Source organism: Argiope bruennichi, chromosome 3, assembly GCF_947563725.1.
Source record: "Argiope bruennichi chromosome 3, qqArgBrue1.1, whole genome shotgun sequence".
Classification (NCBI taxonomy): Eukaryota; Metazoa; Arthropoda; class Arachnida; order Araneae; family Araneidae; genus Argiope; species Argiope bruennichi.
Window position 1 is genome coordinate 31565101 of NC_079153.1, and position 26837 is coordinate 31591937.

A 26837-nucleotide genomic window follows, 5' to 3' on the forward strand; every position below is an offset into this window, starting at 1 on the left:
CGAACGTAGATTCCAGGCAGTCTGGAGTCATAATAGATAAATATATTTTCGCCGAATGTATAAAGTAAAAAATAAAATGTCTAAAATAGGTTAAAAAGCCCTTTCTTGCGAAATTATGAATTTTTTTTATTTAATATTCTTAATGTATGTAGATATTTCTGCATAAAAACGTTTGAATTTTGTTTCTGAATCTATTTTTTGGGAAATTACACTGATTTACGTATTTTCATTCACATGCGTTTCAATGCTATTGTACATCTTTATATGCTATTTTCTCAAATTTTAATCTTTGATAGAATTTTCGTACGAAAAATGTCATAAATTAAAAAAAACCTACGCACATTTTTTTGTGTGCTTAAATTAGTATAATTTCTCAAAATGTTCTCCAGTTTCTGAACTAGATATTAAATAATCCATTCATTTAGAAACATTTTATAGATGCTCCAAAATGTATGTAAAAAATAAATATAAATAAAATAAATAAAAAATAAATTAAAAAAAATTTATGTTAATATCAGTTAAACCTCAATATTCAAAGAATTGATAAAAATGCAGCTTATTTTTTCAGTTCAAGAACTAGATAATAAAATTCTTCAGATATCTGCAAAATTTTAAATAAATCATTTGATAAACCTCTAAACTAGAGCATTTTTGCATTATACCTCTTTTTTTCCCCCAAAAAAACCTATCTTACATTTAAAAAATACCACTTCACTGTTATAGATATTTTTTTCTAATCGTTTTTTTACGCAAACATTCATTACATAAATATTTTCGAACATTTTTCAAAAAATTTCTCCCGAACGTAGTTACATACCTTAACCTATTATAAATTATCATCACGTTAAATATATGAAACTAAATTGATCATCTTAATAAAAGAAGGGCTTTATAATATGAACTTTAATAAAGAGCAATGATAAAAAGCAGTAAGCTAATAAAGAGAATAAGTCTAAATGTTTACGAGATCATGAAATATAATCATTGATCTTAAATCTGAAATAAAAGTTCCATATTTTCTTAATTCTTCTTACAGGAAAAAACAAACTAATATAAGTATAGGAACTGTTTCATATTTAGCTTTGTAATATATCTTCGACCATAACTATATTAACATAGAGCATTGTATAGCTAGTAGTAGCGCATTTTAAATACACGTTGTGTTATTGTATAAACACAAAACTGGAGGGAAATGAATGGAAGTTAAAATTAATTCGACTTCACCACCATATGGATAAAGAAAAGTGCCTCCAAATTAGCACTTCTGTGAATTGTTTAAATTCCTCCCGATCACACTTCTCCAGGTATGAAGAGGGCAATTATTCGCGTTCTACTTGACAAAGTGATTCTAAAATATTCCGCACTGCCCCTTCAATATTTAATACACATTAGTCCGCTCCACGCAGACAGGCCGCAAACAATGAACCGTTTACTGTCAGGCTAAATTGGAAACAAGAAAAACTGTTCCCTGCCACATCCAATTCACGCCTACTGAAAAAAAAATAGGCTGTACACTCGAGCAATGTCTGAACAGAGCACTCTTACACAAACCTTTAACAGACTCATATTTTTTCGTTTTTTTTTTTTTTTTTTTTTTTTTTTTCTTCCCCAATGTGGATGGGAAAATAAGATGAAAAAAATAATCCACCATTCGGATGGGGCTTCCATTTTTTTCTCTTTCCTACAACTGTCTCTTCGGAGGATGGAACTGGCACGGGTCCATGCGCATTTTGGAAGCGAAACCTGCATGTGGGAGGTCCGCAACGAACACCTAATCCTCGAAGGTGCATGTGCCGTTCATTCGAACTTGTAACACCCGTAAGTTCATCTGAGATAAATGAAATAATCACAGTGTATCCCGCTCTTGATGCATCTGATATTCTTTTAGATCTAAGGTTCTCAACTTGAGGTCTAAGCGCATGATCCCGGGGTACACTGCAGGCCAGTTATGGATACGTAATAAAGGAAAACAAAAACCATAAGTAATTAATATAAAAGAGATTCTATAACTTTGTTTTCACAAATTCATGAGTTAAAAGCAAGTTATCCAAATCCGAAAGCCTGCTCTTTTATATGAAATAGGATGGGATAAATTAAAACTAATAATTCATTGACAATTAATAGCTAGCAACCCTTCTCATTTTCCAGCATATATCATGATTATGTATAACATCCATTCTCGCAAGAGCTGTTGCTTTGCTAGAAGCCGCTGTTCTTTCTGTTCCTATACTTTTTTTACTTTCTCGTATACGCGGTATAGAGAAAGTATAGTAATCGTCAAAAAATTCAAACTCGAGATTTTGACGAATTTCCACATTTTAGATTTCCCTGAGTTCGAAAAACACATTTTTGGAAAATGTTTGTCTGTCTATATGTGACAAAGATAATGCAAAAACACTTTGAGCTGTCTAGCCTGAAATTTGGTCTTTACACCAAATTTGCAGATTTTCATTAAATTTTGAGTAAAATCTGTTCAGAGGAAGTCCGTCTGTTCGAATATAAGTTAACTCGATAACTGTAAAACGAAGAGAGCTAGATAGATAAGATTCGGTACGCAGATTTAACATCTATTGTGTAGACTCCTGTCAAATTTTGACTAAAACAAACAACGGGTTGACTGTCTGTCGGTCTGTATTTTCAGAAACATGTAAATGCGATAACTCAAAAACGCAATGACTTAAATATATCAAATTAGGAAGGAAATTTTGTGACTTCTCACAAAATCATATTTTTTGTTTCAGTCGATTGAGAAAGATATGTCTAAAGCATAAATTCGATACGGTTTCAATTTCGATTTTTGGTTATTATTAACCGCATGGCAGGGATTATTCGCCAAAAAACTCGCCAAGGATGACGTGATAGATTCAGTAAGAATGGTAAATTCATGCCAAATTTAATGTTTCGTAATTATTGTACCTCAATACCATTTAAGGAGTTCTCTGGCATTACAAGTTTATTAGAGAGTATGCGGGAAAGTTTTGGGGCGACCACTCAAGCTAGTTCATATAAGATTATCCTGAAAAATTTCGCCAAAGTTTCTTTTTCGACATTTCTATTTAAAATACACCGCTTTTGGTGACCAGCTAATACATCAGAATTGTTAGCTATGTAAAGTTTCAACTGATTTTTTTATAGTAACTTAGTTTTAACGGTTTCCTCAGAAAAGTATTTTTAAATTTTAATTAATATGTCACTCGCACTATTTCAGACATCTTGTGTTATTTCATATTCACTTTATTTAAAATTTGGAGCTTAGTTCTGAAAGGAAGGCGATTAAAATAGCAGCATACTTCCTGAATCGAAGTACATTCTTAAAAGAAATAAAGGTGGAAAGAAAACTAATTGAAAATTGAAACGGATGTTTTAGATGTGCTAAAGAATATATTTCATGATTTACTTAATAATCAGAGGATCTTTCAATAAATATTTCTCTGATTCAATTTCAAAAATCAGCTTACTTCAATAAGGAAAAATAGCGTTTAAAAGCGCGATAAAATAAAAGTATTTAAAATTTCGAGAATTATTTTTATAAAAATGATTACTTCTGAAGTTAAACATTGGCTGTAATTGCCACAGTATTAAAAAAAAAAAAAACTATTAAAAGAATGCTTTAAACAAAAAATCAATTCCATACGAAAAAATAAGCCGAACCTTCGTCCATTATTTAAATGTTTTAAACTTTATCCAGTATTTAAGATTATGAAGTTTTAAAAAGTACTGAAATAATATTCATTGATAAAAATTTTAATAATTTCATAATAATAATTATAGTACCTTTATTTAGTTCTTTTTTTTTTTTTTGTTAAAATTAAGTAAGATTTTCTTTTTCCTTTATTGATACACTATACAAGTTGATACAAGTTATTGATACAAGTTATTTATTCATGATCATTGTGGGAATAAAATACGGTTGTATTCAACTAATGAAAATAATCCAGAAATTTTTTCTAAAATATAATTTGTAGGTTCGACTTTAAACTGATGATATTTTAACATCATTTTAATAAGGCCAAGGCACCAAAGAAAATTTTCGAATTGCCGACGAATTACAATGAAAAACATTCAAATTAAACAGATTATCTAGTTCGACCATAAATCTATTACGATCCATCTACTTCAAACCCTTTTCTATAAATTTCGCAGTCCGAAGGCTTTTTCAAATTACACCAGGTGCTGGCTGACTAATTTACCAGCTTATCTGACGACAAGTGGGACTTATTACACATAAGACAATATGGAGTCCTTCCACTCAGGATATGTGTGAGAGAAAGGACTTCTTCTTACAGAGAATTGCTAGAACTCCCCGTGTCTTTTTTCAAAGGAACAAATATTTATAAATTTTAAGCTACAAACAACCTCTTCTGTCCCAAGCCTGACAGAGAGGCCCAATTTGATTTTCAATGCCTGCTAAGGCCCGCGGCAGAAAACTATTTCCCTATGCAGGAAACGGTGATATCTGCGAGGAGTGATTAAACAATATGCTTTTTTCATTCTCTCACTCTTTTTTGAACTTCTGCAAAACTAATGATTATAAAAAAAGGGATCACATAGATCAGCAAAAGAAATTTAAAACATTAAAAAAAATCCTAGATTAAAAAAAATACTACAATAAAAAATAAACCGGTAATTGATTTTGCTTTGAATAAATTCGAGTACATTTTTGAAGCACTGGCGCAAAGTTCCTATTAAAGGCAATCGGCTAAAAGCCAGTCCTGCCTTTCTATTTCAAAATTAATTAATTTAGAAATAATAAAATTAGAAATGAGATTTAATTAATCGGAAGTATGAGGTTTCCGAGGAATACAAGCTATCAACGAAATAATAAATTTTTCTACAGGTATGAGAAGCACAAAATAAATATCTCTTTTTCTATTTTTCTCGGTAAAGCACGAAACTTATTCCCTAAACCAAAATTCTTACAAAATATTTACAAACATTGATTCTGAAATGAAATTTGCTATTTTTTCAAGAAGTCATTTGATGATCAAATGCACCACATGAATTGTCCACATTATTGGATGGAAAAGGCAGTGGCAGCGCGGAAAGTTGCAATGCTACAAATAATATCTATTAAGAAACTGCAATTTGAAAAAGCTATTTTACCCAGAAGTAGGCAAGTTAAAAAGTTTAATATATTTCAAAAATGTCAAACAATCAGTATATGATGTCATCAGAAAATTATGTGAATGGTGATTCAGATGATAAATGTATCACACATACACACACATCCCTCCCCCCCCCCAATGTAAGCACATTTCTATCACTGCTCACTCCATTTGAAATACTTATCCAAAAATGAATATCGAATATGTGCAATAAATAATATTTAATGCTCATCATTTCATGTATGTAATAATTAATAAAAATAGATTCCCCACTATCAAAATATTCAACTGAATAACATATTAGCAAATTATTCAAATAATTTTTTTCAAAGAGTGGCCTTTAACAAAAGAAAATGAATATCTATAAACCATATGTGCTTCCATTCAGACAGCAAGAATTGAAACCAAAACTCATCAATAATCAATTACAGATGGGGACAGGGACTGAGAGAATGAAGGAAAATTCTAAATAAGAATGAGGGGAAAAAAAAAAAAAAAAAAAAAAAAAAGGAGGAGGAGGGATCAGTTTGCTGTATTCCAAGCCAGGACTGGTCTGATCGCAACTCTAGTGTTTTTGAATAAAAAGGGTTGTTTTCATCTACAAAAATCAGCCAATTATATACACAGTGGTCTTTCGCGAATTACTCATAAACTAAACCCTAATAACCCCCTGTTTTTCTTTCTTCTTTTTCATTTCCTACTATTAGTTCACACTCTCCTTTCATATATTTATATATCTTATTCAAATTTTCAATCGTTAATAAAATACTTTTTATACATCCACTCAAGTTCAAATACATTTTTTAAAACTTGTAGTGGTTGACACTTGATATAAATATAGTTTTTTCAAATATTAATTCATTAATTAATTTTAATACTTTAAATAGTTTTAGCAGCTTGTAATGAAAACTGAAATCAACAGACGGTAGCTCAATTGGTAAAATGCAAGGATTTCAGTATTTTTCAGAGTTCGATTCTTGCGAAAATCAATAATTTTTTTATACTTATTTTTTAATAACAATTTTTTTGATAATTATTTGATAAAAAGTAACTAAAATAAAATTTTTCTTTGTTGACCTAAGTAAGAATTGAATTTTTTTTCTATATATTACTAGTTTATTTTCAAGTTTTTATTGCTTTTTTCATTTCTTGTTGACCATCTTACTCACAAAGAGGGCAACTAACTTTCATAATGGAAAAGCAAACAAATCAGACAAAATGAAAATGTAACTAAAAATAATTTCAAAGCTGCAGTGTACAGCTCAGCAGCCCCTATGGACAAAATATCACTTGTAATAATTTGCATTGCAATAGTATCAATTTCTTAAAAAATCAAATTATATTACAAAAGTAAATTTTATTTTAGCAATTTAATAAAAATATATACAACAGCAAAAGTATTAATCATATATTTAACAAAATATTTTTAATGTATAATGGAAGAGGGAATAGGTAGTCCAAGACGCAGGTTTGTAAGGAAACTGATATTGATGATACCATTTTATTTTCAGTAATATATTTAAAATGTTATATACACATGTGATGTCATTTAATACATTTGTCTTTAGTCTTTTTATTTCTGTTTTCCAGAGAACGTGCAATCATATTTTCACTCAGCTCCCACAAAAGTTTTGCCAGGTCTTCGTCATCTGCACTTTTTGAAGATCGGCATCTGTAACAATTATTGAAATACATGCCACCAACACCTTCCAATTCATATGATATTGCGCAATATACAGTCGTGGCAGCTGCTTGCGTCTAGAATGGAAAAGAAACAGGATTTAATGAATTTTAAAAAGTTATTATTTTTTAATTTTTTTTCTATTTACGAAAATTAAAGTTCATGATATCGATAGTTTTAAAGAATTGCATTTTGCACAGATTTGAACACATTTTAAAAACTGAGTAAATGATAAACCAGAATTACTTAGAAAATAGAATTTGTATAATGAAAAAACATGGGGAACATCCTTATCACACAACAATGGCTAAAAATTACAAGATTTATCTCCATTCATCTTCCAAAATGTTTTGAAATAGAACAAGAGAATGATTAACCAAGTCCATTTAGATCATAGAGAAATAAATAACTATAAAGATAAGAATAACTATAAGAAATATGCATATTCTCTCTTGGCTAAATATCGTGCAAGTTTTTTCTACTCTCTTTCATTTGATCAATTTCATTTCATAAGTAATAAAAGTAAGTTTTAATGATCAAAGCAAAGTAAAAAGAGGCTTTACAAATAAATATCCTCTTCTAATAACTCCTATTCTTGCACCTCCCCCTTTAGCTCATCAACATTTCTTTTTTACTAAAGCTAGGCAATTTTTATCTTCCTTTATTTTTTATCTGTATTTTAGAATTATTTTTTCTTTCTTTACAACCAATATCACTTTATGACATTATAATTTCAGTATTTGTGTGTGTGCGTGCATATATGTATATGTGCATGCATATGTATATGAACAGAGCTGTAATTTAAGCAATGAAAGTAAAAAATAATTTGGGCGTAAAAAAAGAGAGAAATTGAGATTTTAAGAGAAATGTTACATATTTTTGTTTTTGAAAAAATGTAAACTGATAAAAATTTTTGAAAAAGAATTTTTTATTTAATAAATTTTTCTCTCAAATGGCTTTACAGAATAAATTTCTTTATTTGAATTATATGATAATTTGGCAGCACAATGCAACTGTGCATGTATGGATTATCTTAATAGCTGATATTCTAGTTATTGTAATTAAATTTTAATCTATTTCAGAGAAATATTATCCAGCTTTATAATAGTTAAAATAAAAAGTTTTCAGAATTGTTACATTATTCTTTTATCACTTCAATTTAATAAAATATAGATAAGAGAATTTACCCTGCCATTTCTATATAGCAACGAAGCAATATTAAAAGTAATTATAATTATTATACTTTCTATTACAATGTGTAATTGTTTAAAACTAGTTGTTTGATTTGATTGGGATATTGATTATATTTCATTTCAGTTAAATCGTTTAGATTTATCTTCATGTCCGTGATTCTGTCAAATGTCTACTATTAAAATATTATTTTTATTGTTTTGCATGTGTTTTCTGTTGACTGTCTTCGTGAATGCCTCTCAAATGCAAACTACTCTCATGGCATCATAGTGCTATTAGAAATGGTTAGTTAATATTCAGTTCATTGATCTTACAGTTTTTACAGCATTGCAATGTCACTTTTTTGTTCATTTTGTAAATTACGCAGATATTAAATAAAATCTTTCTGCTTTAACTTTCAACAATGGAAGAAAAATTATATGTTTGTTTAAATGTTTGATGAAGCAATAAGAATGGTTTGACACTTAGGGTAATAATGCAATCTATTGTTGGAAATAAGGTGAAAAAATGTAAATTTTTTTTTAAAAAAATTAGCATTAATATTAAATTAGCATTATTGATAATTTTTCGAACTTTAAGATGATGTAAAATTTATTTTTGTGCTGTAATATTTCTGGAAATAGAGGTGTACATTCAGAGGCAAATGTACACTCAGAGAAGCACGTTTGCACCTTCCAAAATATATATGTGCAGAATTTTATATCTCTATACCACACGTTCTGGCCAATAGAGCAGCAACATAAACAAATATACACATTCATCACTATTATTAGTAGAGATTGAGAATAGTAGTACACTTTGCTTACCAACGATTTTGTGAAGGGTCTAACAAAAGCAAATAACAATCTGTACAGCCACCAGTTACGAGACAAATAACTGCTGACTAGATTACCTGGATGCACAGCATTGGAAAATATTTTAAAACCTGAGAGACGTCTGTTTAATTCATTAGAAAACAATATATTACATAATTTTGAGTTATTGTAAGCAGTGATTGAAAAAAATCCATATCCAGTTTTAGGAGAGAGTCTCTCTTCAGAAATATTTTCTTTGGTAATAAATGACTGCCTGGAATGAAAAAAAAAAAAAAAAAATCAATGATATATATTTACAAAAGAAGTTGGCACTCTAAAAACTCTTTCAGAATTATTGTCATGAAATATTCAATGATATATACAAGAAAGATAGTGGCATATTGCAGCCATTTTATTTGTTTAGATGTTATTAGGTGAATGGTTCTTAAAGAAATATATTTAATCTTAAAATCTCTTTGATTAAAAAGAGAATTTTAAGATATATTTTATCTTCTGACAACAGATTTTAAAAATATAGGTATAATAATTATCTAGTACAAAGTATCAAATTCAGATATTAGCAAGTCCCAACTAAACAAATTCTAAAATTATGTAGGCTTCCTAAAAAAATAATTAAACCTTCAATTTTTATATAAACATGTTCATTTCAAAACATAGAATAAAAGTGAAAAAGGGCAATAATACAATGAATGAAGAGAACATTAACTGATGCTTGGAATCTCTTCTAAGATTATAATCGTTTCTGTTTCAAAGGATAATGGTCCTCAGAAATTAATTTAAAAAACTGATTCAAAGTAGCAGATAGTAATTTTGAATCTGATAAGAGACAGTTCATTTTATAAACAATGGAATTATTTGTATCAATAAGTGCATGGAAATAATTCGATTTATTCATTTATTTATTGTTATTAAACCAGAAACAAATATCTGTAAACTTCAGGTATTCTAATTTCATCGAATTTTAACTTCAATTAGATCTCAAATACTTCTAAATAATTATTGATACTGGTTTAGATAATGTATGTAAATAAATACTATATCTATGAAGAAAATCAGGAAAAATAAAAACTTTTTGAATAATATGATTTGCTATAAATAATTATACATAATTAAGCATTAAAAAAAAATTAAGCTATAGAATTTTTATTTAAAACTTTGTTATATATTGATATTTGCTGGGTCAGCAAGATATTCATTGTGCAACCAAATAATCTAAATGATAAAGCAAAATGGTAAATAAAATTAAAAAAATACTTATGATGTAGCTTATATAAATAGTTTTAGTTTAGGATTTAAATATTCACTTAGAAAGAATCAATATCACATCATATGATTAAGAGTTCAATGTAATTAAATTTGAATTCTTGAAATAATTCATTTAAATTTCAATTCAAAATTAACAATTTGGTAGTTAATCCGAATAAGAAAACAAATCATATCTTCGTTATAATTAAATTAATTCAGCCATATTACATTAATTCATTTCAGCCATATTATTAATTCATTTTACCTGTGGCTTTCTGATGACAAAACTACAACTCTACAAGGTGCAGATTTGATTAACAAAGGCGTTAGTAATTTAACTAAATAGAAATGACCTAAATGATTAACTTGAAAAGTTGTTTCAAAACCATCTTCTGTTATGGAAAATGGAAGACCAAAAGTGCCTGCATTCAGTATGAGCATGTTGATATGCCTAACAATAAAAAAAAAATTAGATAAATTTATTTTTAAAAATATAAAAAATAATTTAATGTAATTTTTAAAAATATAATTTTATTAAAAAAAATGTTAAAAAAAGTAATTATAGTCCTTTTAGAATAAAAACCATCAATATACTACAATCTTATATATATATATATATATATATATATATAAAAAATTTCAATATATAATTTATTAATAATGATTTAAAGTAGACATTTAAGGACACAATTTGATTTTTAAATTATCCAAAGACAGATGGATTCATTGACCTTTGAATTTGAATACATTTTACATATTTTGTATTATCTTTTTAAAATTTAAAGATTGCACATTTCATATGCAAACAGAATGATGTAATTTTTTATCAAATACTGTTATCTAAAATTTTTATGCTAAACCAATTACAGATACATCAATAATAAGAAATTGACAGTTTTGACAAATGTTTAAAAGATCTAAAAAAATTTTTAAGATTAAAAGAAAGCATAACATATACTGTATAAGACTTACTTTTTCTCACGATTAAATTTAACACAAAATTCTTCAATGCTCTGAAAACTTTCCAAATCCAAATGAATATAATGAACTATAGAATTAGGCTATAAAAATACAGAGACATATTCTTTATTATATTCCAATATCACAAATTCATGTTTCCAAAAACAAGAAAAAAGAAAAATTAAGCTATTACAAATTAGGCAGAAAAATTATACTATACTATTTGCTATTTTGAATACTAAATAATGACAAAAATTAATTACTTCAATATGCCAGAAACATTGATTAAACATAATTATAAATTTAAGTAAGTCAACTAACCCTTTCTTTACAAATTCGTTCCATTGCTTCCACAGAACTTTTTCTGTTTCTGCAAGCAAAATACACTTCACATCCATGATACGCCAAAGCTCTAGCTGTTTCATAACCTAAAACAGAAATAAAAATATTGTTAAAAAATATTTTTTAAATGTTTTATAATCAAACAGATAATGAAATAATTCATAAAACTAATAAAGTCCCTGATGGACATAAAGTTTCAGAATGACATTCTGAAAAAGTTGGATTTTGAACTTTCTCTTCAAAGTAAAGGTTTTCATTAAATCAAACCAAGATCATTTTTGAGAAAATTTAATTGGTATGTAAAGTAAAATGAAAATGTAAAATCAATGCATAGTTTACAAAATGGAAGGGAAATATTTAAAAATGTCTTATCCAATATAGGGCTCTTGTTTTTTTTTTTTTTACCAAAATTATGAAAATAGCCATTATGTCAAAATGTTCATGAGAATTAAGTATATACTTAAGTTAAAAGAAAAACTATCAAGATAACTACTTGACAGATAATCTTAAAACTATTTCTTTAAATTTTATTCATAATATTAATCAAAGGTGTCCAACTCAAACACTAGCACAGGTCAACTAACATGTTCGTTGCCATGATTAATGACTGTAATTTGGACCCATATCTAATAAGATGCTTACTTAATTGCTCTTTTTTGGTAGAGGGAAAATATCTTATTAGATAGTATGTATGAATCACAGGCGATTCACATTTTGGTAATGTGTTAAAACTAGGAGATATAAATTAAACATAGGCTTTTTCCTCTCATATCAAATTTTACACTGATTGAGAACTTTTGTTGTCACATGAATGTGAATGACATGACAGTCAACATGTTAAACACAGTCTAAATTTATATGAGCCAAAAAAATAAATTATTATAGAAAACATAGAATTATTTCAAAGTAAGAATAAAAAAGGAACATGGACAGTGGTAAAGTAAATGCTTTCATCTTGACAAGCTTGGTATCTCTTTTCTACTTCCATCTTCTTATTTGAGATATATCTTGTCTGCAACAAATAACTTTAAAACTGATCCAAGTTTAATAGCAGCAATTCATTCCCTTGCAAAAGGACTAATTTCCTCTCATGAGTAAAAGTAATTGCTTATACCAATAAGCATTTCTAAACATGTAAGTAATTTCATACAATAATTTTTCAAATATTTTTTAATTAGCTGGCTGGAAACTTTGGACATCCTAACTTTAACAAAATTTGCATTCAAATCTAAACAGCATTGGATCTTTATTGCTTCAATTTGTACCAAGAAAGTGGAAGAAACTTTTCTTCCAATAACGGAGATTCATCAAACTTTATTCTAAATTCAGTTTTAAGGCATAAAAAAAAATTTTTTAACTCAGAATTTATGATTCATTATTAACAATTATATAGAATTAATTTATAAATTTAGGCCACAGAATTTGTTTAAAAATTTGGATGTACACTGTTATGTTAGTTGAATCCAAAAATATTCATATTACGTCACATGCAATTCATGGATTGCAAATTTTGCACCCCGTATGTAGGGGGAAAAAGTGAAAAAAAAATTAGTTTTATAGTGATTTAATTAGGCAATCCATTAATTCTGTTTTAATTAATAAACATTAAATCAAGTAAACAGTACTCTGACATCAAATAAATGAAAACAAATGTAAATTCTTGAGAAAAATTGTATCAAAATGAGCACAGAAATATAAATGCACTATGCTTGCAAAGAAAAAAATATAGAACATAATTTCGTTTTTTTTTTTTTTGTTGTTGTTGTTGTTTTTGTTGATTGGATGATGTTTGGAATGTTAAAACCTTTTTTTCACCATGGCCACATATTGTAACAATTTCTTAACACCTGTATAAATTTAAATTATTACTCTTTTATAAATAAATAAAGTCGTTATTTGCCGTTAAACTATTTGCATTAATTAAGATTAAACCCATTTTTCTATGTCATTTTGTGTACAGCAATAATTTTTACAGCAATAAAGAAATTATCATTGAAAATTTTATCAAAAAAATTAATACAGTGCCAAAAGTTGGCAAAGTTATTTTCAATTTTTAACTAAATACAATTACAAAGGAAATCTTTAAATCTACTTGCATTTTGTTATTTAAGAAATTATAAAGACAAAATATTGGAAACAAATTGTCTTGTTATAACCTAGATTCCAAGGCAAATTAAAATGTCTTAATTTAGAAGTCATTCTTTGATTGATTAGTTTATACCTATGATGGCTAATGCTCAAAAGTAACAAATTTATTTCCACTGAGCAATCAGTATTTATTTTAACTATAGGTATCTATATATTCAATTATTTATTTTATATTTAGTGTTGTATTTTTTAATTTTTATATTTAGGGGTTTTTTTTAATTTTTTACATTTTATATCTTTATATATATTATACTAATATTTTTGTGGAACTTTAAAATTGCATGTACTGCGTTTTTCATTATTAATAACCTTTAAGCTATGATCAAATGATATACACAGCAAATCCTTAAGAATATAAAAGAAACTACAAAATATTTACAACTAACCTATACCACAGTTTGCCCCAGTTATGATAGCCACTTTTCCACCTAAATCTCGACCATGAAGTATCTGTAGTGCATGAGTACTAGCATCAAACCGTTGCCGAATATCTGTTGGAAATTCTTTCTCCTCCACAGCAAAAGCCAACCTTGGATCTGTATAAGTAGTTTTGTGGTTAACGTGACTGAAAGAAAACAAACTATTTCAGGATGGAATATAAAATATGTGAAGCTTCTAACATTTGATTACTTTTCAAAGATCAAACATTGCATATAAAAAAAAATTGCTAGAACTATGTTAACAATAGAATGTAATTGAAATAATGTTGTATAATGTGAATTTACAATACTTAATGCAATTTTAGAATTTAAACTTTTATTTCCTATTTACATTAGTAAAATATTGCCCTTTAAATTTAGATCGTGATGTTTCAATTTGCATTAAATTCATCTTTTACTATATTTATGAGTTTTATTATAGATAAATATGGTATTTCATTCAATCCATTTGCCACTTTACTTCACAAAATATAAACGTTTTAGACAGAAAAGTCATACTCAGCCATTTTATTAGAATATTTCCATTTAATCTATCACTTTATAATACTATTAAGATGTACAGTGGTTATAAAAATAATAGAAACACCAGTGAATAAAAATGACAAGAACATGTTTCATAAGCATTAAAATATATTCCAGTTTTCTTACCAGTACCAGTTTTTTTTATATAAAAAGTATATATCATGTAATAGTATGAAGTAGATTTAGTGAAGTTGTATGCATTTTTGATTTTTGTCAAAAGCATAAAATGTCAGACTCCACATGCTTTCAAAAAGACCAAATTGTAGGAGCTTAACTAGCTTAAGCAAATAAGACTGAAACATCCCAGTTCTTAAGCATTTCAGATAGGGTTCTAAAGTCATAACAGGAAAGACAAGCTTAAAAATGCAAGATATAGGTAGAAGGAAAGCTGAGTGAAAGAGACTAACAGATATAAAAGTGAATTGTAATGTTCAAAAAAGAAGACAAAGGCATCAAAGTGACTGCAGAGCTCAATCAGCATCTAGATTTTTCTAGTGTCAATAATTACAGATAGGTAGCACCTTTATAAACAGAGCAGCCATTCCCATGTAATTTTTCACTGATGTTAATGCCAAACATCATCTATAATGGTGTCATAACCACAAAACCTGGTGGTTGATAAGTGGAAGACAGTTACATGATCAGATGAATCATCTTTCAAATTTTTTCCTACAAAAGAATAGGTATACATTTAGAGGACACCAGTAGAAGCATATAATTGTGATTGTCTCTTTCCAACTATCAGGCATAGAAGTGAATCTGTTATGATATAGGCAGTCCATGTTGTGGTTTTCTAGTCCAATTTTTACTCTGTAAGAAAAGATCACTGGAGGGAAATATGGAGAACCATGGATCATTAGTTAACAATATCCATCCTATGATGTTAAGTTTGTTTCCTGCAGGATATTGAATTTTCCAGGCTGATAATGCTCCTATTCGTGAAATAGAGATTTTTCCAATCGTAAACATCTTTCTTTCTAGACAAATCTAAGCTGACATGATAAAGGCAACCTGTACCTTTTTAATAAAGATTCTTGTATATGTTTATGATGTTTCCATTATTTTAATGCAGTAGTAATCACAGTTCAATTTATTAATACTACAAAATTAGATAGTAAGTAGAGCAGATATGAATTTAATTTTCTTTCACCTAATAATGTTTTAAGGTCTTTTTTTTTAACTTGTCATTGATGGTTATAAATATTAGTGCAAAATCAAATAAATTAGTGATTAAATATGGAAAAAGTTGGAGATGCAGTTACACAATACTCATTTACAATATTTATAACTCAACTCAATGTTACTTACTCAACATAAAAAACATTGCCATCTTCATTCACTTTCTTCTCCCAACCATGTGGAAGTTCTGTAAAATATAAAGAAATTTTTAAAATAAACATTTAAAATTTAATTCTTCAAGTTATTTAGTTATCAAGTTATGTATTTCATGAAATAAATATTGAAACTAAATATTAAATATTATTAAGATCATAAAAAAGAAAGTTTAAATGGTAAATTGCAATGTAGATTACTATACAATGCTAATAAAAAAAAATATATATTAGCTTCAAAAAGGATTAAAAAAATTGAAAAATATTATATTAGGCATAATGTTTTCCTCAAAACAATTTTTCAATGAAAAATTCACAAGAAATTATGTTTGCATATTTTTTATGATATCAATATTTTTTACGCATACTGACATTCTATTAAATTTCTCTATTGTTAAAGCATTCAGAATCTTTCAACTGATTAAATTATAAATATTTCTAACAGAATGTGACAATTTATAGCCACCTCAATAACAATGGCATAATAAGATATTTTGGAATTTGCTGCAGAGTTTTAATTTGTCACACCAATGTTCACAAAAATATAAAATAAAATTTATTAACAAAGCAATTTATTTTATTCAGTTGTTTCTATAAAGAACAAAAAATATTAATTATTCAGTAAATATTTTTTTATGAATGAAAAATATGTCAATTGATCTTTTATTACTAAGCCAGTTTAGAGTATAACATAAAAAAAAATTAATGATGATAGTACCTAGTACATACTTTATTTTCATTAATATTATACAATTTATTAATAACATTTAATAGTTAAGAAGTTTTGTTCTTTAGTCTCTAATATAACAAACTGTTCTTTAACATGATACTCAAAATCTATTTTTTTCTAATTTTTTGTTCTGTAAATTTTGAAATTAGACTACCAAAATCCACACTTTCTATTAAATTACACAACTTTCAATTGGTAAAACAGTTAGGTTAGAGAGTCACATTTTGTTCATAATAGATCTGACAAGGGGAGGGTACGAGGTTGAAAATTCAATTCGGAATGAGTGTTTAGTATAAAGGTAGTACACATTTAGAATGCTCACTCACGAAAATATTAAAGTGCAATAGTCAGTCAATTTCGAGAAATGGCCCCTCAAATTTTCTGCATAGCTTATATACCAATAATGTACCACCATTGCTTAAACCTGACTAGTATATTGGTTATGACACTGACATAACAAATGGGAGATCCAAGTTCGATCCTGGATTAGCATTTTTTCTAATTTATTTCCAATTAATTTAGCAATTTACAAACCATTTTAATTAATATGTTGTTCATTTTTTATGCAAAAATAAATATTTATTCTCCTAATATTACAATTTAATTTTTAGAAGAAATATAATTATAAACATGAATGCATTTTTCTAAATACTCAGAATTACTTAAATTAACAATTTAAAGATGGTTTCAATTACTATGATACTCATTTTTATATGGAAAAAATAAATATATTTTTCTCTTAATACACAAGTTATAACTAATTTTTTAAAAGAAAAATAATTATGTTCATGTATATTGTTCTTGAATTATAACTATAATTTGATTTTTAAGTGTTAAAATAATTATAAATATAATTTTAAATATAAAAATATTTTAAAATAACTATTTTTATCTTAAAATCATTAAAAGTTTTAAATTTTTGGATTTTAATAAGACAAATTATTTATAATGACTCAACAAAGCTGTATTTAAATCGGGAATTAAAGAAAACAGCGGAAATAAATAAAATTATATCCACAAACATTCAAAATGTTAATAATCGAAAAGAAAAAGTAGAAAGCAGATGTTAGGCTATGGAATGCATAGGCAGATGGTTCAAAATTTTTAGTAACATATAATATTCTTTGTGCACTGACTGATTTTCTGAAGAAAAAAAAATATTTTTTTTAAGTAAATGAAATTTGTTTTTGTTTTTATCAATACTTTTAAGGTTTTTTTTTTGTGGATAGTCATTATTTATGAATTTTGCAAGATGCAAAATATATCTATCTTGTTTGAAATGTTTTTACGATAATTACCATTCTGTCTCTTGTATGTAATAAAAAAATTAATGAAATATTTTTAAGATGTCAATAACTTAGTTAACATTTATCATCATTCACATTATATATGTAATTATTTTTCCTGTTTAAAAATAAAATTATAATTCAAGATTTATTTTTAAGAAATTCATTTTTGATTGATAAAAGAGTTACATATTAATTGAAACTATATCTTAATATTTTTTTAAATTATAATTCAGGTATTAGGAGAAAATACATTTATTTTTCCACAAAAAAATTAGCATCATATTAATTGAGATATCTTTAAAATGTTAATTTAATTCTGAATATGAATGAATTTAAGTGCATTAAAAAAATACATTCATACTAATAATTATTTTTCTTTTAAATATTAAATTGTATCTACATATTAGGAGAATAAATTTTTATTTTTGCATAAAAAAATGAAAAACATATTAATTAAAACTGTTTGTAAATTGCTACATAAATGTGAAATAATTTTTTTAAAAAAATTTAAGCAAAAAACACTAGCCCAGGCTTGAACACAAGTCTCCTGTTTGTTATGCCAGTATCTTAACCACTAAACTACTTAGAGATTGCAGGGATCCTTGTAAATTATTTGATACAACAAAAAGATGCATTTACACAAATCATGTAATGTTTTATCATGCCTTTAGAGCTGTCTGAAAAATAGAACCAGATTACCAAACTGAACCAACATGGTATCACTGATCACTTTACCTTAAATTGCTGTAAGATCAGTTGAATTCAACAGTATATCAAAACAAAGTTAAAAAATAAAAGTATTATAAACTATAAATAAAATATATTACAGCTGTATACATAAAACATTTGAAATCATAAATATTTTAGCATAGCTCTCAATCTTTGTAACTTTTCATCAAAATTTAGAGTCAAAGCTAATAATGTTGAATATTACAGAAAAATCATAAGAAATATTATTAAAAAATCATATTTTCATATTACAAGTAACATTAACAATTGTTTCTAATATTATGCATTTCTTTTATTTAAAATAAATAGAAAAACAAAAATATCAATCCCCACTTACAACAACTGATACAATTTCTATGCAAAAGATCATGGCCCCAAGGTACAGAAGGCTGATAAAACAACCATGAAAAAGTCATGGTCCATGTCAATGAAGCAGAATATGCATGTCATTTTGCACTCAAGTCTGCCACATGGCGGTTATGAAAGCTAAAGTACCAGTCGCAAATGTTGCATGAGTTTACTGTACTCTTTGAAAAATTCAATAATAGCTAACCTATCAGAGTTTGAAATAGCATGATTGCTGGAATGTAGTACACTAGTTGCTCAATTATCAAACTGGTCAATTATGCAAGCAGCAAGGAGGGAGCATGGGGCATGCAAGGAATACTATATAAGCCTTTATGACAGTATACACGAAATGTGGTAATGTAGTATCAGTGTAGCACAACAGTGAAGTAATAAGTAATTTTTAGTAACACACAAGTAATTTTTATCACAGATAATCTATAAATAGTATAAAATAAAGTCTCCTGAAAGCGTCTGTAAGTTGAAACCCGAAAAACTCGAGAAATACTTAACTAATTTTGGAGATATTTGTACCATTTTGTAGAATATTTATTGGGGAAGGTTTTAGTATATTGCAGTTATATCAAAATAAAAAAAGGAGTTTTATAATTATGATTTTAATTATTTTCCTACTATGATTTGCACATGCGTAAAGCAGCAGTATCTGTGCATTGCGCGTAAGTAGAAATCTCAAACTTTGCATGTGCAAATAGCAAGAGCTGTGGTATTCATATGTGATACATTTCTTTGGTTATGTCTGATTTCAAACAGTAATTCGAATCTCATTATCCCCAAAAGAAGGAAATTCAACTTTGGCCAGAGCACATTAAATGCCAAAATGCTTTGTTTGTTAATGAACGCATTAATGAAAATGTAGAGAAAAGAAACATTAGGTTAGTGAATATCAGAGAAAGAATGTCCACACTTTCTTCAAATGAGAATCTTCTGCTGAGTGAAGTAACCGGCTCTCTTTAAATCGCACTGCAGTTGAATTACTGAGACAGAATGAATCTCACCTGTCTGCTCACAGAGAAAGACATTTAAAATTGAGACACAGGAGAAGAAGTGAAAGAACAAACGTTTCTGATATTTGGCATGAAAATAAGTACTTTGCGCTGAATTTCGATCCATGTGCTCGGTTTCAATAGGAAAATGTCTATAGTCTGTCCATATTGTTTAGACTGAGGAACAGCTTTGATATACAGTCATTTTCAAACAAAAAAATAGTTTAGCTCCAAATTTTAGTGAAATGGATGAATGTGACGTGAGCGGCAGCAATAGTGCTTTCAATTGTGAGGTTCCGAGGAACGCTGCAGCAAATTCATGGAAATATAGAAAAAAAAGTCAATAAATGCATCAAAATGAAATAAATGCAAAAAAATTTAATCGAAAATAATGAAAGTAAGCAGAAGGAGTATGTGCAGCAGGAAAAAAAATTAAGGGAAATGAAGATCAAAATACAGCAGCATACAATAAGATAAAAAAAAAAAAAAATGGTGGCCATGTAACCCCAAACAAAGCGCCACCGAAAAATTGTCAAACTCGTAAGGTGCCGAACGATCGTGTATCAAAGCTTAACACTAAATATTTCTGAATGTGTACCATAAAAAAATTTTTTGTAGTTATTTTTGATGATTTCTAAATATCTTTTTGATCCCGCATAACATTCCCATGTCATATCGGGTGAAGGCTAGACTTAAGTCTAAAGCTAATTTTCCATTTTAGATGTTATGCCACAGGCAACGCTTTGCAGGTACTGCTACCGTCTAAGATAAAAATTCATTTCTGGAGCCCTATTTCAGCAAAAACTGTCCAAAGGTTACTTCATGCTTTAAACATTTATGGAAGAGTTAAATTTGTAAATGATTGGCAACATCATGTCATGCCTTTCAGTGACACCAGTGGTGTAAAACACACAGAAACTGGATTCCACAATAGCGGCAACAAGTCATCTCGTCTGATGAATCAATCTTCTCCATATTTCAAACAACTGGACATGTTTATATGTGTATAATGCCCACAGAAACATTTTTTCTTGACTGGGAAGCATGAAGATGGTTATTTTATGATATGGAGTGTGATATCTTGGTATGGTCTTGGACTACTTGTTATTCTCTACATGGGAAGATTACAGCTGCTCATTAGGTTAATATTTTGGTGGATCAGGCATATCCTTTTCTCCCCACTTTATTTCCCGGAGAATGCTCACTTTAGAAAAATGACAATGCTCTTATCCACATTGCTAAAATTCTTTTGCTTCGATGTTTAAATTGTATTTATCTTGGAATAAGAAATATCATTTAGATAGCCAAAATAATTTCCGAAACATTCAGAAATTTAGTAGATGTTTAATTGGTGTTGATTTCTTGGTTAAGAAATAACCAATCTGGTAGTTAATTTTTTTATGGCTTTTTGTGATAAAATTATTATTTTTTCGTCTAATCAAACAAGTTAGAGTAATTGTTACCACATTATCAACAAAATAACCTCGCAGATTTTTCTTAAGATAGCTTTACATTTAAAAAATGGCATTATTAGAGAAAAAAAAATAGTTTGTGGTGATCAAAATTTTGACATGGTTTTTAGATGCTTCATGAAAATTACAGATAAAACAAATAAAAGTGAAAACTATAAAATAGCTAAACATTCCATTCCAATATTGGCAAATGTGTACACAAATTACTGGTTTTTTTTTTTAAAAAAAAATTTTGGTATTAAATTATCTATGTTACTGCATCTGAGAAACTAAAATTAATGTTCATGTAATGGAAAAACTTGTCTCAATAAAAAGTCTGCATATGTCTTTTAGTACAAAATGTCTAATAGTACTGTTAAAATATCTTATTTTCACTTCAGTTGTTAGGATATTATCAAGTATTCAAAATATCAAACAATATTATAGAGATATTTATACAATATCTTTTTGCTAATAGGGATATGAATGACATACATTACCTCAAAAAATAGTAATATTATCATCAATTTTAAACATTTTTCTAATAATACACAGAAAATGAATTAATTCTAATAGTATTATTATTTGCTTATAACTTATTAGGAAATATGGTTTTAATAATTTTATGTTAATAAATGAAAGCATTTTCAATTACAAAGAAAATTAAATATATACCTCCAGTCACTTTTTTCTTCTTTCCAGTTCTAGGATGAGACCATTGAGTGCTCTTTGTTACATGACTGAAAATATCACAGTAGAAAAATTTAATGAATAGGAGTGAAAGAAAAACATTAAGTGCAAAAAAATAAAAATAATATATACATGTACAGTAACATATGGAGTACAGTAATTGATAACAGTCCAAAAACAGCATATTTTGTTTATGTAAGCATTTTTTTGCAAAAAGAAAAAGGGCTAATCAATTAAATAATCATAATAGGAAAACTTCTAAACACAAATACAACAAAGATTATAATTTATATATAGTTATGATTATTGATTTTTTCCTACAGGAAATATTTGAAAATTAGTTCTTAAAAAATTTAGAAACATCCAATAGAATGGAATTAAATAATATTAATATATAAAAATAATTTCGATGGAATTAAATAATATTAATTTATAAAAATAATTTCAATGAAATTAAATAATATTAGTATATAAAAATAATTTCCCAATTTTTTAAAGAAGATATTACAAACACAATGAACATAATAAAACTGCTATTAGTGCCAAATAAATGCCACTGCAAATAAATGCCAATTTTTGTTTGTTCAAAATGAAAAATATTTCAGTAGTCCTAATAATAAAAGAAGAAATATTTTTAACTTTTTATATATTAAAATTTTATAAACAGATTAGATAGAGAAAAATTATATAAATTATAGAAGAATAATTAAACACTGATCTAGAAAGTATCATTCTAAGAATATGTTGGAAAACAATCTTTTTCCAGATTTTCATAAAAGTTGAAATTAAACATTTACTTTATAAATATACAGACTACAACATTAAAAACAAATCTTGCTAGACAATGAGTAATCAAACCTTCATTTCTCATCTAATTGTGAGTGATTAGTTTTTACTTTTAAAAGGATACAAATCTGTAGTTTTCTTTTATTTTTAAAATTATATAGAGAAAAGGGGAATATCCTTTGTTTATATGTTCACCTGGAAGATCATGTTTATATTAAAACTTTATAATACAAATTGTTTTTGTTTGTTTGCAATCTTTATAGTACTGTTTCCATTAGAATCTTTTAAATATACTAAATTTAATGTTTAACAGAATTTGAATTATATATCAAATTAAACCAGCCTAATAAAAATTAATTTTATTTTCTAGAAAAAGATTTTTCAAGATTTTATAAAGTAATAAAAATCAATGATTAAACCTTATTATACTCAAAACATTGACAATGTTTAGCAATTTCTCAGAAGTACGCAATCTCTATGTTTGAAACTCTATAAATTCAAAGAATTCAAAACTATTTTTCTCAAAAACATTTCATGTCATAAACTGTTTTGAAATAAATTACAAAACAATTTATGACATTTAAGTTTTGTCAAGCAGTGATTTTATAAAAGGATTTTATATTATAAGAAAAATTTAAAGATTGTGCAATCAATCATACCTCAATACAATTTCCAATTAATTAACGTGTGCCTTCAATTAAGATAGTGAGAAATAAAATTTTCATTAAAAAGAATCTCACTTTGCATAAAAAACTTTCCCATCTAAAGTAGCACGTTCTTCCCATCCAGGTGGTAATTCATCTTCACTATCTGTATCAGGTAAATAAGCAGCCATATTTAAATAGCTGATTCAGGTTATTCCTTTAAATAAAATGATGAATTAGATTCAATCAGTTAAAAAAATGCTAAAATTACCAATAATATAACTCATAAAAATATTTGATAAACACTAAAGAAATATAAATAATAAGCATGAGCATCTTCCATGAAAAAGGAAGTGGATCCAGAGGCAACAATATTTTAATATCTGGTATAATCGAGTATTATTAAAGAATGGATTGGTATAATAAAATATGGAATAAAATCTTATGAAGAAGCATTGAAATATTACTTTATTTCAAATAGTGGCACTGGTCCAAAAAAAGATTACAAACTATGGATCTAAAGGATATGAGTGTAGCATAATGATGATTCAACATTCACTGGCTACATCCAAATAAGTTTGAACATTATGTAACTAGTGAATAAACAAGTTTCTAACTATCATATGATCCATATGTGCAATACTCCATATCCACATTGAATCGTAACTAAATGTAATGTAAATACTTCCGAATAGCTGCCTTTAATTTTGTAACAGGCATTTTTACTAAAATAACTTTAAGTTTTGTACACCATACTAAGTTAATTCTTATATTAATGAGAGAAATTCATTGTAAAATCATTTACATCATTCAAAATTTAAAAAATTAAAGAGCTACATATAATGTGGATGTGCAAAATTTTCCCATTGTTTACTTTGCAATTAGCAAGAGAAATGTGAAGTCTTTAAAAAGCAAAACAATAAAAAAATATATATATGATAAAAATAACAAATATATCTAAAATAATAAAAGAAAAGCAAGGAATTTTAGAAAAAAGTTCCATTAACATATAATTTTTATTGAGTACTTTAGTATTAACAGCTGGTCAGAAATAATTGCCAAAGATAACATGATGTTAAAAGGTTAAAAAAAAAAATTAAAACTTGACTATAATTACCAAAAGCATATGGTTAACAATAAAATTTGTCAATAGCATGCATTGTTTATTGATTTTCTTTTAAGTGAGTTATTTTCAGTAATTTTTTTTTTTTTCAGTAGTAAGCAAGTTAATATGAGGAAGAATTTAGCAGAAATATAGCTAAATATTTGCACATTAATGAAAATATTTTTTAAAAATTAAAAGACTTGGTATGGATACAATCTTCAGCCATAAAACTCATCTAAAAACATCTATTCTGATTTATTATTCACTCCTTTTATAACTACTTATATGATAACCTTATGCTAGCAAATAATCACTAAAGATATCAAATTTATTTAAACCAGCCATTAATCATTAGTCATATCAATCCATTGATTGTGCTAGTTAATGACATGCAATTAATTCTAAAGTTTGCCAATGGCATGCATTTAAGCCAATGTTTGCTAATCACAAGTGGTTAATATAAAGGCACTCTCTTATAATTGTCTCCACTTTCAAACATTCTTTTGTTTGTTTGTTTTTTCCTTTACCATCATATGTGCAAAAGAAGATTCAATTTTTTTCCTTTACTTCATACTAAAATCTCATAAAGTTCTGAGCAACAATTTAGTTCAATATTACAAAAGTATATTCAACCCACTGCATTTTATTACAAGATAAAAGTTTCAAATACATGATAATTGTCTTCACAAATGATTTTTGAAGTAAAACTAGGTTTCCAAGAAAAGAGAAAATGAAAAATACTTTTAGACACCAAATACCAAAACAAGGAGTATGAGTAGCCAACTAAATGATGCGAGTGCAAGTAATGAAAAATTGTTACATCACAATAGAGTTTAAGAGCAATAACATACACAAGTTATATTTTTATGGGATGCAATGGCCTAATATAAATATCTATGATTGGAGATCTAAGAAGTCTCAGTTAAGTGTAATTCCATTATAGTTGTAGTATGATAAAAAAAAAACATTATTTATGCAGTATGATATGTTTAATGCTGGGATGTGCAAAAGTTTAGAAAAAGAACTGCTAGCAAAAATAATTCGAAATCATGAAGTTCTCATTAAAATAAGCTTAGTACTCTTTCAAAGCAGGGTGTCAATATGACTAAATTAAATAGGTTACATCATTATAATCTGCCATTCTTTCAGAAAAGTATATAACAAAAATTCACTCAGATAGTTAACAGGAAGAGTTAAAGAAATTTGTTTGCAAAATAATGCCTCAATTATTGAAAAACTTTAAATATGAAAAGACTGGTTGAAAGTTATAAATCCAGTTATGTTTTACCAGTTAAATAACTTATTGAGAAAGCAACTCATAAAATTAGTTTTTGTCTTATAACTGTACAAGAATATTAAAAATGCACTCCTAAGGAAAGGTAAAACATTCCCTTTCAGACTATCCTACAGCTAAATATTGCATGGAATATTATAAAGTATTATATATAGGCATAAACATAGAATTTAGCATAAATTGTGATTGATAGAATGCAATGTGAATGGAAAGGACTTTTATAACAATTAATAATCACGTAATTGGTGGCTTCTGAAAAAATAATGCAAGGTTCTTTTAAAAATAATACTTTGCTTGGAATAATAAAAATTTGTATTTTTTACATATTTCTAGGCATACAACAAACATATATTGATGATATTCCATTACAGATAGAATAACTGATTTACTTCTTCGACATAATGCTATTTATCAGATCCAGTAACATTTTTACAATACATGAATGCCATTTTACATGCAATTAGTAACCTTTGTACGTTTTTTTAAATACTTCTGTGTAAGAATATTACCAAAAATTTTTAAAAGAAAAATCACTTGCTAAAAGGGATACTAGTTTATATATTTTAAAATGTAAAAATATTACGCAATAACTTTTTAAAATACTCCCCAACAAATTAATAAATAAAAAAATTACCTAAAATGATAATTTAAACCATGCTTATGTACAAGATTTTAAATTATTGAATTTTTAAAGGAAATTTATGCTATTCAGTGTTTGTTTTGCTATGAACGATGTTCTTTGACAAAGTTCGTGGATGAAGATCTTATTGAATGAAAAGTTAGGAAAATCTATGTATGCAAATTATTAATAATTATGAAATAAAATAAAGGGCATTTATAAGATGAATTCTGAAGTACAAAAAGAGCATTAGCCAATAATTAATTATAAATGCCACAAAACGAAAACCGAAAACATAACTCATTTCACTTCAATTGAGAGTATTAAAAAATGTTTTTCTTCCAAATATGAAAATATATTATTGTACTCAA

At 26.9% G+C, this 26837-nt stretch overlaps 1 protein-coding gene across 1 annotated transcript; it reads right to left on the minus strand.

Annotated features, from left to right (window-relative positions):
* Window positions 1-6592: 6592 nt before the first annotated feature.
* Window positions 6593-26749, minus strand: LOC129964037 (WW domain-containing oxidoreductase-like). Its single transcript, XM_056078703.1, has 10 exons — window positions 26482-26749; window positions 23545-23665; window positions 22004-22068; window positions 15758-15815; window positions 13874-14052; window positions 11319-11425; window positions 11010-11098; window positions 10303-10488; window positions 8784-9045; window positions 6593-6863 (listed from the first exon to the last, which is right to left on the minus strand). The coding sequence occupies exons 2-10, from the start codon at window positions 23637-23639 to the stop codon at window positions 6651-6653; spliced, it is 1254 nt and encodes a 417-aa protein (XP_055934678.1). The 5' UTR covers window positions 23640-23665; window positions 26482-26749; the 3' UTR covers window positions 6593-6650.
* Window positions 26750-26837: the final 88 nt, after the last annotated feature.

Bases quoted from the DNA above. Each gene is read 5' to 3' on its own strand.
- LOC129964037 (XM_056078703.1), bottom strand. From the start codon at position 23,639: ATGGCTGCTTATTTACCTGATACAGATAGTGAAGATGAATTACCACCT. The intron at 11,099-11,318 runs GTTAGTTGACTT...GTATTTTTATAG, and splicing joins AACGAATTTGTAAAGAAAGG to CCTAATTCTATAGTTCATTA. The intron at 6,864-8,783 runs GTAAGCAAAGTG...TTTCCATTCTAG, and splicing joins GACCCTTCACAAAATCGTTG to ACGCAAGCAGCTGCCACGAC.